Source organism: Carcharhinus amblyrhynchos, chromosome 1 (assembly GCF_965287045.1).
Source record: "Carcharhinus amblyrhynchos chromosome 1, sCarAmb.v2.hapA, whole genome shotgun sequence".
NCBI classification, from domain to species: Eukaryota; Metazoa; Chordata; class Chondrichthyes; order Carcharhiniformes; family Carcharhinidae; genus Carcharhinus; species Carcharhinus amblyrhynchos.
Window position 1 is genome coordinate 150,147,075 of NC_137324.1, and position 14,171 is coordinate 150,161,245.

At 43.3% G+C, this 14,171-nt stretch overlaps 1 protein-coding gene across 7 annotated transcripts in view; it reads right to left on the reverse strand.

The window, feature by feature from the left end:
- LOC145346432 (NEDD4 family-interacting protein 1-like) overlaps positions 1-14,171 on the reverse strand; it is a 151,346-nt gene that overhangs the window by 59,041 nt on the left and 78,134 nt on the right. For 2 of the 7 annotated variants that reach the window (XM_080193653.1, XM_080193664.1), the window contains exon 5: positions 8,634-8,739. The exons of 4 other annotated variants lie outside the window; for them this stretch is intronic. In XM_080193653.1, the coding sequence (XP_080049779.1) occupies positions 8,636-8,739 (104 nt within the window). In that variant the 3' untranslated portion in view covers positions 8,634-8,635. The remainder of the gene's footprint in view (positions 1-8,633; positions 8,740-14,171) is intronic. One more of the 7 variants, XM_080193642.1, reaches the window with a different exon arrangement.

The window sequence follows — 14,171 nt, forward strand, 5'->3', positions numbered from 1 at the left end:
CATCCATTCTCCTGGGTAACATTCTTCCGTAACAAGTGTATTTGTGTGTCCAACATCCATTCCTCTTGGTATTTTATATGGTAGAAGATGTCGGTTCAGAGGCAGTTCCTGGAGGGAAGGCTGGTAGAGTTTGGCTGACAGCCAGGGCAGGCAAACCTGTCCCAGTGATGGGAAAATGGTCATCAATTTTGTGCAAACCTTGTGTATATAGAATTGGCCTTAGTATCCTTGGCGTGTCTCTCCATGCCCTTGGTATCCATGGTCATGAATGTCCATGTTCTCTTCCTCATGTCTATTCCATTCATACTCATCCAGGGAGGAGGGTTGTCCTGATGCGAGGGTTTGCCACGTTGCATGTCATGCAATACACAACATACCATGACTATCCATGAAACTCTCTCTGTTACACACTGCGAAGTCCCCACGGACCTGTCAAGAGATTGGAAAGTCATTTTTAAAAGGCCAATGGTCTGTTTGATGATGGCTTTGCTGGGGGTCTGGGCTCATTCACTGTGCTTTGCTGAACCCTTATTGGTGTTATTCACCAAGTCCAAAGCTCTTGTCACTCAGAATCCAGTCATCAATCTGACAGGGACCTCAAAAAGTTCAAGGAGCTGAGAGTTCCGGAAGATATATAAGTCATGAGAGCTCGCTGGGAACGAGCATAACTCTACATGATCCTTCACTTGTTGCGAAAAAGTTGCATGTTAAGAGAGTGCAATTCCTTGTGATCCACGCCTGCCTCTGGCTGTTTCCATGGAACTGTCTCATAACAACATGAGTGCAGTCGAGTACTTCTTGGCAATTGAGTGATGATAGTGACGTCCAATACCCTGACCTCCTGACTGTTGTCACCTTTGGTGATCATAATGATCTCTCTGATCTCATTTTACTCATTGCATATGGCACTGATTGCCTCTTTGATATGCCCGTGTGTGGTAGCCTGTGGGTTGCCTTAACCATAGAGACCTGGAAGCAGCTGTGATGAGAAAGCTGAGCAGTGAAGCTACTTTGAGAGCCACTGGCATGGGGTGGCTACCAAATCTATGTTGCTGCAAGTCTTACTGTGGAATCCAGCAGATTTTGATGACCACTTTCCAGGATAGCCTCACTGGCATAGCCTCTTGGATAGCTGGAAATCATTTGTCCACATTTAAAAAAGTTCATTTGTGGGATCTGAGCATCACTGGCTAGGCCAGAATTTAACATCCCTCCCTAATTGTCACTGAGAAGGTGGTGGTAGGCTGCCTTCTGGAACTGCTGCAGTCCATGTGGTATAGGTTCACCCACACTGTGTTAGGAAGGGGGCTCCAGGATTTTGACCCAGCAACGATGAAGAAATGACAATATATTTCCAAGTCAGGATGGTGAGTGGCTTGGAGTGGAAACTCCAGGTGGTGGTGTTCCCATGTGTCTGCTGCTCTTGCCCTTCCAGGTGGTGGTGGTCATAGGTTTGAAAGGGGCTTGTCTGAGGAACTTGGTGAGTTCCTACAATGCATTTTGTTGATAGGCTGCTACTATTTGAGGGTGATTAAGGTGGAGGAAGGGAACGTTTGTGGATGGAGTAACAATCAAGTGCACTGCTTTGTCCTGGATGATGTCAAGCTTCTTGAGTGATTTTGGGAGCGGCATCCATCCTGGCAAGTTAAGATGATTCTATCACATTCCTGACTTATAATGTGTACGGCAATAAATAAATATATAAGTGTGTAAAGACTGTCTCCAGTTCTATCCTTCACCAACAGGCTTTTTGGATAGAACAGTTTTAACTAGTGAAGGAAGTGCAGATCCCTTTGTCCTAGATGGTGTCAAGCTTCTTGTGTATTGATTGTTGGAGCAGAAGCCATCCAAGTAAATTGGTTATACCTTGTAGATAGTAGTGAAGCTTTGGAGAAGTCACATGAGACCTGCACCAAAGTATACAAAGCCTCTGCACCTGCTCTCGTAGCAATATCCTTTACGTAACTGATTCAGATGATTTTCTGGTCAATAGTGTTAGGGACCAGATCAGAAACTCCAAGATACATTATAATGTTAGACCCCAACTATTTTTATATTTTGGCATTAGTATAAGGGATTGGTGTAGAAAACATAGGAGTAGGTCATTCAACCTTTTGAGCCTGCACACCATTCAATATGATCATGGCTGATCATGCACGTTCAGTATCCCACACTCGCTTTCTCTCCATGTCCCTCGATCCATTTAGCTGGAAGGGCCACATCTAACTCCCTCTTGAACATTCTAATGAACTGGTCACAATAGCTTTCTGTGGCAGAGAATTCCACAGGTTGACAACTCTCTGAGTGAAGAACTTCTTCCTCACGTTCTGAATGGCTTACCCCTTATTCTTTACTGTGACCCATAGTTCTGGACTTCCCAAACATCGGGAACATTATAGCCACATCTAGCCTGTTCAGTCCCATCAGGATTTTCACTCCAGGTGTGATTCTATTGTCACACTAGGAAGTTTTATCAAAACAAATTTTATTCTAACAGTTTAAATATAATGAATGAAATACCAATTGAAATATTCAATACGACATGATCTGATTCTTAACTACTAATCTATCACTATTAGTTCCACTTTAAGCAATATTCCTCATAGACTCAAAATCTTCTTCAAAACCGGTTAGCAAACAACACATTTTTATTTGTTGGCAGTCCTAGAGCCTTTAAACACTTCTGGAAAGAGATACAGAGAGATGTGTATCACTCATGGTAGCACTGCTACCTCACAGTTCCAGGGAGCTATGACAACAGATGAATGAACACCGCTCAACAATCACCAGGCAGGACTGTTCCCTTCCTGTTGGTGAACACTTCAGCGGTCACGGGCATTCGGCCTCTGATCTTTGGGTAAACGGTCTCCAAGGCGGCCTTTACGACATATGACAGCACAGAGTCGCTGAGCAGAGACTGATAGCCAAGTTCTGCACACATGAGGACAGCCTCAACAGGGATCTTGGGTTCATGTCACACTATCTGTAACCCCCAGGACTTGCCTGAACTTGCAACATCTCACTTACTGTCCTGTCTGGAGACAATACACATCTCTTTAACCTATGCTTAATGCTATTGCCACTCACATTGCACCTTTAAGACTTGAAAAGCAGATTAGCTGCAAATACTCGCATTCTAATCAGTGTTCTGTAAACTGTGTGTGCCTTTATATGCCCTGTTTGCAACCAGAACTCTCCACTTACTTAACAAAAGAACAGCGTTCTGAAAGCTCGTGGCGTTTACTACCAAACAAACCTGTTGAACTTTAACCTGGTGTTGTGAGACTTCTTACTGTGTTTACCCCAGTCCAAAGCCGGCATCTCCATAGAAAGACAACCAGGCCAGGGTGAAAGCTTTAATATGAAATGATGAACTGAGATAGGGATGGTGACTGACTAGGGATCAAATACATTAGTTGGATATTTTAACTTACCAAAAGTTGACTGGGGCAGTAATACCTCAACTTGTACAATGGGACAGGTATTTCTAGAGTTAACAAGGGATTAAAGACTGTTTTATGACTCAGTTGTAAAAGAGCCAACAAGGGGAGAAAACATTCTGGATTTGATTATGAGTAATAAGCACAGGCAAATCTCCAGTACTGAGGTGGGTGAGGTTTTAAAGTACCAGTAGTTATAATGTGGTACAAAAACAGAAAATGCTGGAAAACCTCAGCAAGTCTGACAGCATCTGTGGAGAGAGAACAGAGCCAAGGTTTCGAGTCTGGGTGATTGAGCAGCGGGATGGCACAGAATGCCAATGCCCAGGGGGCACTTAGGATCTGCACACCAGGTATGAGGCAGTGCCAAGAGGACAGGAGGCTGATAGGGAGCGGGGTGGTGGGGTGGGGTGAGGTGGAGCCAGGTGGGGCTATCGGTGAGGGTGGGTGGATCCCAATACCACTCTGCAGAAAGAATTGGTGGGGTAGGAGGGAGGGAGGCCAGTGATTGTGGCTGGCCATTTGGGCGGGGTTGCTGGGGGGGGGAGGGGGGCACGGCATCAGCCTGCTTGAGGGGTCGGGACTGAAAGGAGAGGGATTGGGGCTGTGGGGGAGAGCGTTGGGACTGCAGGGGGTAGGGTCGGGGGAGAGAGATCAGGGCTGCGGGGAGGTACGGGTTGTCAAAGCTGGCCCAGGCATGCATGGGGCTGTCCAGTAATCAAGCTGGCCCATGATCGGGAGGCAGCAGACAGGGGGCCACTGCACATGCGTCGATCTTGGCACTGACAGATTGGTGCATGCACAGTGGCCCACTCAGTGCTATGCTGCCAGCCTCTCCAGCATGGATGGGCCCTGCCCACTGATTTCTGGAGTGATTCATGCTATGGCACTCTGCAATGCACAGAGTGTGGGACATTCTTCTCTGAACTTCTACTGAAAAAAACAAAACTCCAGTTTTCTCACAAATTCAACACTTAGAGTTTTTTGGGGGAATTCCACCCCTGTTTTTGATCTGGGGTTAACTGGAGCCGGGGTGGGTCTACTCAAATTCATTTAATACAGAACTCTTACATTCAGGAAGGAATGGAAAACTTTTGTTCCATTATTTCTACAGGATTCAATCTGAGATTATTGAAAGGCCACTGTGCTAATTCACTATAAAAAGTCTCACAACACCAGGTTAAAATCCAACAGGTTTATTTGGTAGCACAAACTTTTGAAGCTTGTAATACCAAATAAACCTGTTGGATTTTAACCTGGTGTTGTGAGACTTCTTACTGTGCTTACCCCAGTCCAACGCTGGCATCTCCACATCATGGCTAATTCACTTTAACAGCAAGCCTTCCAGTAAATGTGAACAAATACCAAACAACCGCACAATTACAATAACAGATTATGGGTTTTTTTGTTACTTTTATTTTTATGGGGCATGCGTTAGTTGTACCACAAATGACCTTGCCCAGGGTGATGTATGCTGCTGTTAACTGCCCTGTCAAATGCCTCAACAAGCAATGAAATCTGCTTTCAATATTTGATGAATTGCATGAAAGGACACATTTGTAACAGAGGACATTTATACTCATCAGGCAGGTGCTTTTGACTTTGAACAAAATGTGTGACATTGATTCCGCATTCCGTTCTACATCATCACTGCATTTCAGTTCGATTGAATTCAAAATTACCTCAGAGAGTGGCATGAACCTTCCAAATCTAAAATGGAGTGCTCCTGCAATATATGTTCAACTCTTTAAAAAGAAGTTAAACCAATGTCAGATTTAGAACTGAAGAAATGTATGAATTTCAAAGAATATTCATGCAAGCATCCAATTTTTCTTACAGCAGCATTAAAGATGGTAGACGTATTTGATAAATAAACTATAATCTTAAGGTTCACAGCTTCTTATCAGCAGGGTTTCTGTCAGCTCCACAGTAAAGCCTTCAGTTCTTGCCTATCTGTCCTTAAACACACTCTAACACTGTGTAGCCACTAGATTTCTCCCCTTATTCAGCATCTTCCCATTCACACCCAATGCTGTTCCGATGCTCTCCGCCACTTCAACAGTTTCCACTTTCCTGACACAACCTGCAGACATGTTTGCTCCATTTCCTTAACCTCCGCTTCAAACCTTTCCTTTCTTTCCCAGAGCTAGGGTTTTCCTTTCTTTTCACTTTCCACGCACCAGCTTCCATATTCACTGGATCATTGTCTGCCAATCCTGCCAGCATGACAGCAGCATCAAACACATCTTCCCTTTCACTCCGCTTTTAGAATTTGGAAGGGACTATTCCCTTTGCTACACCTTGGTCATCCCCAACTTGTCATCTCTTGCAAACACTTTTACTCCTTTTACCTCCTCCCTTCTCACCATTCAGCGCCCCAATCATTCCACCCAAGTGAATCAATGGTCTTCTTGCAGCTGCAGGGGATAAAACACAGATAATAAGGAGCTGTGTCAGTAACACAGCACGCTAACAAACACGAGTGCGTATAATGGGCAGTCATAGGGCAGCTTAATCCATCATCATTGGAGCTTTATAAAAGGGAGAAGCCAGCATTCATAGTGAATGACTACTGCTGATGGGAGTAACACTTTGAAGGAAGTACTTTAAATAGTTTGTAACTAGGGGCAAATTAAGGGCCCAATTCTGCCTCTGTCTCCGCTGTATAATGGGCAGTACAAAGTAGCACAAGGTAGGCCAGCCTGTTTTTGTACCACCTGGGTGAAAAAGCAGGAAGGAAATGAGGGGGGGAACCTCTTTTGGGAGGGTGCCCAATGCACATCGTGAACACCTCTCCCTACATGTTCCTCTCCCTTCAGTTCCTCTGTCCAAAACCCAAGACTCCATCTCTAAACCTCCCATCCTCAGGGCTCCTGATCCACTCAAAAAGCCTCAATGATAACACTTCTTCTCGAGACCCTCTTGCAGTGAGTACCACTTGTTTCTAGAACTATTGGGGCTACTCAGCTAATGGCCAGTCAGATTGGTTGGCAGCTCATCAGGGTAAGACTTCTTCTTCTTGAGGCACGGAAATCCCACAATCATCTTGTCCAGGCTGCTCCACGTGGATTATTGCTGTGAGCCAGCTTTTTTTAAAGGTTGGTCAGTTCGAGATCAACTTTTGTATTGGCAAGGGTGGATGGGTTTGGGGAGGAGGGCAGCAATACCTTCCTCCAGAAAATCCAGCTCCAAGTCTGTAAACTTACATCCATTTTTATAAGTCTTTCTGTTTCTCCTTTCACAGATACTGCCTGCCTGGCTGAGTATTCCTTCCATTTCTGTTTTAATTTCAACAGCTACAGAATATAAAGCCTTATGAAACAAATTGGGCCAACCAGAGGCAAACAGTTATATCAAGGAAAATATATCAGCTGCCAGCATCTATAGATAGAATTAGAAAGAAGATAGAGAAAAATGGCCGTACAGATTGAGGGATTTAAAAAATAATAATTTGACAGTTCATGAGAATCACTTACTAGGCCAGCATTAATTGCTGATCCCTAATTGCCCTCCAGTTCAGAAGACATTTCAGAGTCAAACGCATAGCTATAGCTCTGGAGCCACATGTAGACCAGACCAGGTAAGATTTCCTTCCCTAATAAACATTAGTGAACCAGATGGGTTTTTACAACAAACGTCAATGGTTTCATGGTCATCATTAGACTTTTAATTCCAGATTTTTATTGAACGCAAGTTTAACCATCTACCTTAGTGGGATTTGAACCCAGTTCCCCAGATCTTGCTCTGGATCTCTGGATTACTAGTCCAGTGACAATACCACTGTGTCACTGCCTTCACTGTATTGTCATTGAGACAGGAAGCTCAAGTCAAAACATTTTCAGACTTGGCAAACCCACCAAGTCTGAAAAGGGCTCTTTGTCCACCATCTCACCACCTTTTTGTTCCAGACAGCTGGGATGGAGTCGGGACATCACTTCCAGAGGCAGCAATGTAGTCAGACAAATGCTGAGGTGGTCTTGTTAGAGGACCAGTTTGGGTCCTCTGAGATGTTGGGGCAGTTGTATGAAAAGATGTTAGGCCCTCTAGTCCACACCCACAGATCTACTCCCATGCCCCCACACCTACATTCTAGCTCCATTCCCCCATAATTTCCATGTCCCTGACACACTCCAAGCCACACACCACATATCCACCATGGGGAGACTTCAAGTGCTATGTGGAGAAGAAGAAAATTAAACTATTAAAATCTAAGCGGGGCCTTATCATACACATTTTACATTGAAAAAAACCCTTCTTCATGAAACACTTCCAAAAAATTTAAGATCCCTTCAAGTGGTCAATCTGTTGTAAAAACAAACATCTGTCATTAACCACATCAAAAACAACTGATTCTTTAATATCTTCTTAGTATTGCCAATTGAAATGTGAATTCGGCATACTTCAGAAATAAATGGTTTTGAAGCTTCTGAAACTCAGTCAAACCTTCATAATAAGCTTAGCTGTAATAATAACCCTGAGAAAATGTCAGCAATTATGCCCTTTGGAACTGCAGGAACAAATGGATAGTATTTTTTTTCTACTTACACCAGATGGCCTGTCAGCAGTGGGTGTCTGCTCTTTCACTCTAACTGCAGCCTGTTTTTTTTTCATTATAAAGGGCGGGGAATTTAAATCACTTAGATCATGACATAAAAACAGACTCTACCTGTCCTTCAAGGGTATTTATATCTCCTCCATAAAATTGTGGTTCCCATGCCACAGATTCAGGTCATTGGAAAAGTGAAAATTGGGTTTGTTTAAGTTCAGCATTGAGCTCAGGTTTCCTGCCTTTTGTGTATTGCACTGACTAAGACTAATACATGGTCAGCTGCCTGTAACTATTAGTCAACTAATTGTGTGAAAGTCTGACCCCAAGACATTGACTGAAGGATAACAGCAAGAAGTGACAACCTGGAATTGTGCTCAAGGCCAAGGGTTGATTTGAATGCTGTATATGCTAATTATTTACTCCATTAACAAAACTAAATGCAACAGACTGTGAGTATCCTTTAGTGACTTGATGTAACAGGTCCTGCAGACTTCCTCCTTTCTCAGTCGAACCATGGCACAAACTCTTACTTTGGTTTTATTTTAAGAATTAAATTGGATGACAATACCAGAATCATTCATGGAACAGCAATGGGCACCTCACCCTACAATGTAACAGGAAGTTGAAAATGTATGCTTTGTTACCATCAGTAAATGAAAAGGAACCTGGACTTTTTCAAGCTGGCGATCTTGGCAGCCACCTTCCGGACCTTTGCATAATTGATGAAACCTCTCGTGAAAAGCAAAAAACCTGTAATGTACCAGGAGAGGGGAAGAGTTACACGTATGATTCACATTTCAAACTCACAAAAAAATTCATCAACAGTGAGTAAGGCAACTTTTCTTTAGTAGTCACCGATTACAAAAATATTACTGGGAGTTAGGATGTGTTCATTTTTATTAAGATGTGGAGATGCCAGTGTTGGACTGAGCTGGACATAGTAGGGAGTCCCACAACACCAGGTTAAATTCCAACAGGTTTATTTGGAATCAAAAGCTTTCAGAGCGCTACTCCTTCATCAGGTGAGTGGGATGCCCATTGGACTTTTACCAGGTGTTGTGAGACTTCTTACCGTGCCCATATTTTTTAATACAAGAAATGAACCATAATTTTTTCTATCCTATGAGGCAAACCTGCTCAGACCATAAAATAAACTTTCAGTGATGGGTTGTTAAATTGAATTTAGTATTTAGAAGGAGTTTTGGAGGCACATCAATAAAATTTCGCCACAAAGAAAGTTCCAGAGCTTCCAAGCTTGGGATTCTCCAGTTGAAACAACAGTTTAGCCCACATGCAGTTCAGGACACAATCCTGGTGAAGGATTTGCTCAGAGCAGCCATTGTTTAGCAGCTGAAGATTACTTGCACAGCATTTTGAAGATGAACACCTGATGTAATGTCTTCCTCTAAAAGTGACCAGCCTGGGAATAAATAAGTTGCAGTGAATTCTGAGTGCTATTTAAAGGTACATTGCCCTTTACTCCTCATTTGCTGCTGGAGATTTGACGAAGATTTTTGAACCCCCATTGGAGACTTTCTGGCTCACTTAGACAAGACTTCCCCAATGATCTATCAAGATTTCTTTGGGAAATGTTCTGAGGATTTCATGCTGTGCCACTCTCCCAAACTGGACACCTTTCTGAAGTTGCCAGGAGAAAGGGAGTGCTTGGTCGGGGGCATATTGCTAGGATATGTGCTAGACCAGACAGCACCAGCTACTGTAGGAGACAGACACAGGAAGGTATCTCCTTGCACCCAGCAGGTACAGAACTTCCTTCCATCTCTGGACCTCCTCCAACAAGACCTCCAGTCTGAGAACCTGGTCCCACTGTGTGTCAGGCAGAGCTGTCTGTATCTTTGGTGGAAGTAATTGAGTGGAGTCCACAGATATCGCTCCACAAAAACATTGTCTGATCAGTGCTTGAGTGATAAACTTGGAGGTGATTTTTATTCATTTATTAGTTACAAGGGGTTTACATTAACACTGCAATGAAATTACTGAGAAAATCCCCCACTTGTCACACTCTGATGCCTGTTTGGGTGCACTGAGCGAGAATTTTATAAGACCCTTGTCAGGCCTCATTTGGAGTACAGTGCGCAGTTCTGGTCGCCTCACTATAGGAAAGACGTAGAAGCTATTGAAAGGGAACAGAGGAGATTTACAAGGATGTTGCCTGGATTGGGAGGCATGCCTTATGAAGTTAGGTTGAGGGAGCTGGGACTCTTCTCCCTGGAGAGACGAAGGTTGAGAGGCGACCTGATAGAAGTTTATAAAATGTTGAGAGGAATAGATAGGGTGGATTTTCAGAGGCTATTTCCCAGGGCTGAAATGGTCGCTACGAGAGGACACAGATTTAAGGTGCGGGGAGGAAAGTACAGAAGTGATGTTAGGGGTAAGTTTTTCACTCAGAGGGTGGTGAGTGAATGGAATCGGCTGCCGTCAGTGGTGGTGGAGGCGAACTCGCTGGGGTCTTTTAAAAGACTTCTGGATGAGTATATGGGGTTTAATGGGATTGGGGGTTATAGATAGGTCTATAGATTGGTAGGTGTTGATGTGATCGGCACAACTCGTGGGCCGAAGGGCCTGTTTGTGCTGTAGTGTTCTATGTTCTATGTTCTAATTTAGCACAGTCAATGCACCTAACCAACATGTCTTTCGGACTGTGGGAGGAAACTGGAGCACCAGGAGGAAAGGTATCGGTGACACAGGGAGAATGTGCAAAGTCCACACCGTGACCCAAGGCAGGAATCGAACCTGGGTCCATGACGCTGTGAGGCAGCAGTGCTAACCACTATGCCACCATTTTAACACCAGTGAACAAATTTAAATTATAATCAGCAATTAGGTCAAAAATTGTATGCTTAAACTAGACTTTCAAACAAGTATGTCTCATTAGAACAGCACCCACTTGATGCCTGCTTTCACCTAAATAACCACTGGTGTTTAAAATGGCCCTATTTTAACTCTTGCTATGAGGAAATAAAATGGATCTTTTTATGACATTCATGACAAATATTCCTGAGGTACAGCAAAATATTACACAATACTTGACCCCAGAACAAAAGCTTTGCTGATTGCATTGCACAGTGCAGTAGCTTGTCAAGATACTGTTCCAAAAGGTGTTCCGACATGATTCATGTTCCTTAATTCATCAAAAAAAGGAGTTTGTTATCCTGGCTAGTCCCAATAGGAAAGGAAACATTTCTCCAAGACAGAGGGTGGGAAGTTCAAAGGGGGAGAGCAAGCCCTGGTATCATACCGCCTAGTCATTAACATGGTCAATACCCAGGAAGAATCATGATACTTGTTTATTATGAATGAAGCGCCCAACTCCCTGGAACTTCCTACACCCATCTGAAAGCCCACCCAAAGAACACAACAGTCACAAATAGGGCAGAAACATTTAGACATGTTGTAGCATTGAAAGTTCTGGTTAAGATTTGGCCATAACCAAAGCTTCTGAAGACACTGAAATGTGGCTAGAAGCATCTGGAACATGGAAGGCAGGGTGTCTGTGTAAGGGCTAAGCATTCAAGATGGAGATGAGCAGAAATGTCTTTGCTCGAGGAATAGCGAAGCTTTGGAACTAGGCTATGGATACGCCATCATATATTTATAGCTGAGACAGAGAGATGTTTAATCTCTCGGGGAACTGAGGGACGTGGGGAGCAGGTGGGAAAGTGGAGCTGGGACTGATTGGTCGAGTTGATGTAATGGGCTGGTCATTCCTGTTTTTTCCGGACCATCAAATCTTCTGCCGTGGGCGCGACCTGAAAATCCCGGCTTACAAACCATCCCTGGACTGGTTAGTTCCTTGAAATCAAATCCAGTATTTTCTTCAGTAAGTAACGAGCAGCACATTCATTAAACACATGAGTCAGCCAACCGACTGCTGCTGACTGCTCGCCAAGTGACACCACAAGATGTGTCATCGAGGAAACTCCAAATCAAAACCAGTGAGAAAGGGAGGAAACCACAAATGACTATTTGAGAACACAACCACAAGTTAGTAAAGTAGTCACCCACAATAATACTGACAATCACCTTCGCTAAATGAAAACAAGTTGTGCAGGAGGAAACCACTGTTTAAGAAAAAAAAATCACAGTGCAATTTTTTCCTAATAAATTGTTCCCAGTCTTGCTTAGATTGCTGCCAACATTCTTGTTTTCTTAACAAGTACATCAACTTAATAATTTGAAAAATATTCAGAATCTCCGGCTATAGTGAATAACTTGGTGACGCAGTGAGCCATGATCATGAGCTGGCTGGCAGTGACAGACAGAGTACATTAGCAGGAATACCATGTTAAGAAGTAGAGCAGCAATCATAAATTGTGAAATATTGTTGTTTCATCAAAACCAAACAACCAAAAGCCTGTTTTCTGAAAAGCAGAATGAGTTAGGTTGGTGTGTCAAAGGAAAACATTGAGGAAATACTTTGATGTTGAGTGGTAAGCCATAGAGGAAGTAGTGACAAACTAGGCTTTGACAAAACAATTAAATTGAAAAACTTACACAAAGCATTCAAAGCTAAAAAAAAACTTCTGTGACGTTAATTGATGCTTAGTGCATTAATTTGTCAAACTGGCTTTAGGTTCAAAACCACTTGACCTTCAGTCTAAGCCTTCATTCATTTTATTTGGTTTGGCTCACCAAAATGCAGGCAAGCTTGATTATTCTATAACTAATGACGCCTGTGGCCAACATAAATAATGTACATGGAGCGAAGCTGTTAGTGGAAAACTGACACAAGATCAGTAGTGCGTATGCTGGAACCAGTAACAGAAGCAAGCTCCATTGCAAATGCCTTTAATGCACAGCTCTGGGACTGACCTTTTTCTAACAAAGGATGAGCATTCAATTAATTTGAATTCTGGATTCCCGACCAACTACAAAATGTGGACAATCTATCACAAAATCGAGGAAGAAGATAAAGAATAGGCCAAATACTCTCGATCTTAGTTCTACAATCTACGGGAGAAAAACAATTTGGATGCAAGTCCGATTAAGGCCCACTGTACCACAGAAACCTACTCAGCAACAACAAAACATGTGTTATGGCATTGTGAAATTCACCCAGCTGTTTTTTTTTTGACAGAGTGTGGCAAGTTCTAGAGAGAAAACCAGCTGGAAAGAAACATGTCATTTAGTTCAACGGAACCAACACTCCGCCAAATTCTAATAAGGTTGCCCCCAGCATATGTCTAGACGATGTGTGAAGGGCAGAATCATGAACAGTACCACAAACTGTCATTATCATAAATTCCATCCAATCAGGGACCTTATCACACCTCAACAGTCACTTTTCACAATAAGCCACCATTGACAAGGTGATCTAACACCAGGCCAGCTGCACATTCTCAGTCTTCAACAAACAATGGTCACTTAGTATTTTAAAAAAAGCCTTTTTTTAAATACTAAATGGTCATTGCCATTTCACGCCAGTAGGGGGAGTGGACAGAGTCTATTCACAACAGGAAGCTGGTTGCTGATGGCTGGAGGGCACAATTTCACATGCACGTTGATTGCACTGAGAGAGCTGTCACTCCCCCCATCCCACAGAATATCAGCACGCCCTCCCCCCATCATTCCCCCCACTCTCCAATTGAACCTCAGGCTCAATAATAATAATTAAATATATATTTTAAGATTTAAATCAGCCCTGCGCCCTTTCTAGGGGCAAGGCTGATCAGTCCAGCTTTGCAGTGCCAGTAGTATTGCGAGAGGTGAGAAACTGGGCGCAAAGCATTTTTTCGCTTCTCTCGCAATCTTATCAGTTCACCAACCTGATCGATCGGTGTGACAACTGGTAAGATCACCCTCTAGTGTACAGAGCAGTTGTTATCACTACATTTCTGTACTGCAGTGAGACCTAAACTCTGTATAAACAACACATAAGAACACTCGAGAAATTTCATCAGCAATGCCTTCACCACATCCTCCAGAATCAACAGGTGGTGCATTGGACAAATGCTAGTCCCTTACTGAAGACAACTCATAAGAACATAAGAACATAAGAAATAGGAGCAAGAGTAGGCCATCTAGCCCTTCGAGCCTGCCCCGCTATTCAATAAGATCATGGCTGATCTGTCGTGGCTCAGTTCCACATTCCCGCCCTCTCCCCATAACCCTTAATCCCCTCTCTCATCAAAAACCCATCAACCCGCATCTTAAAAATATTT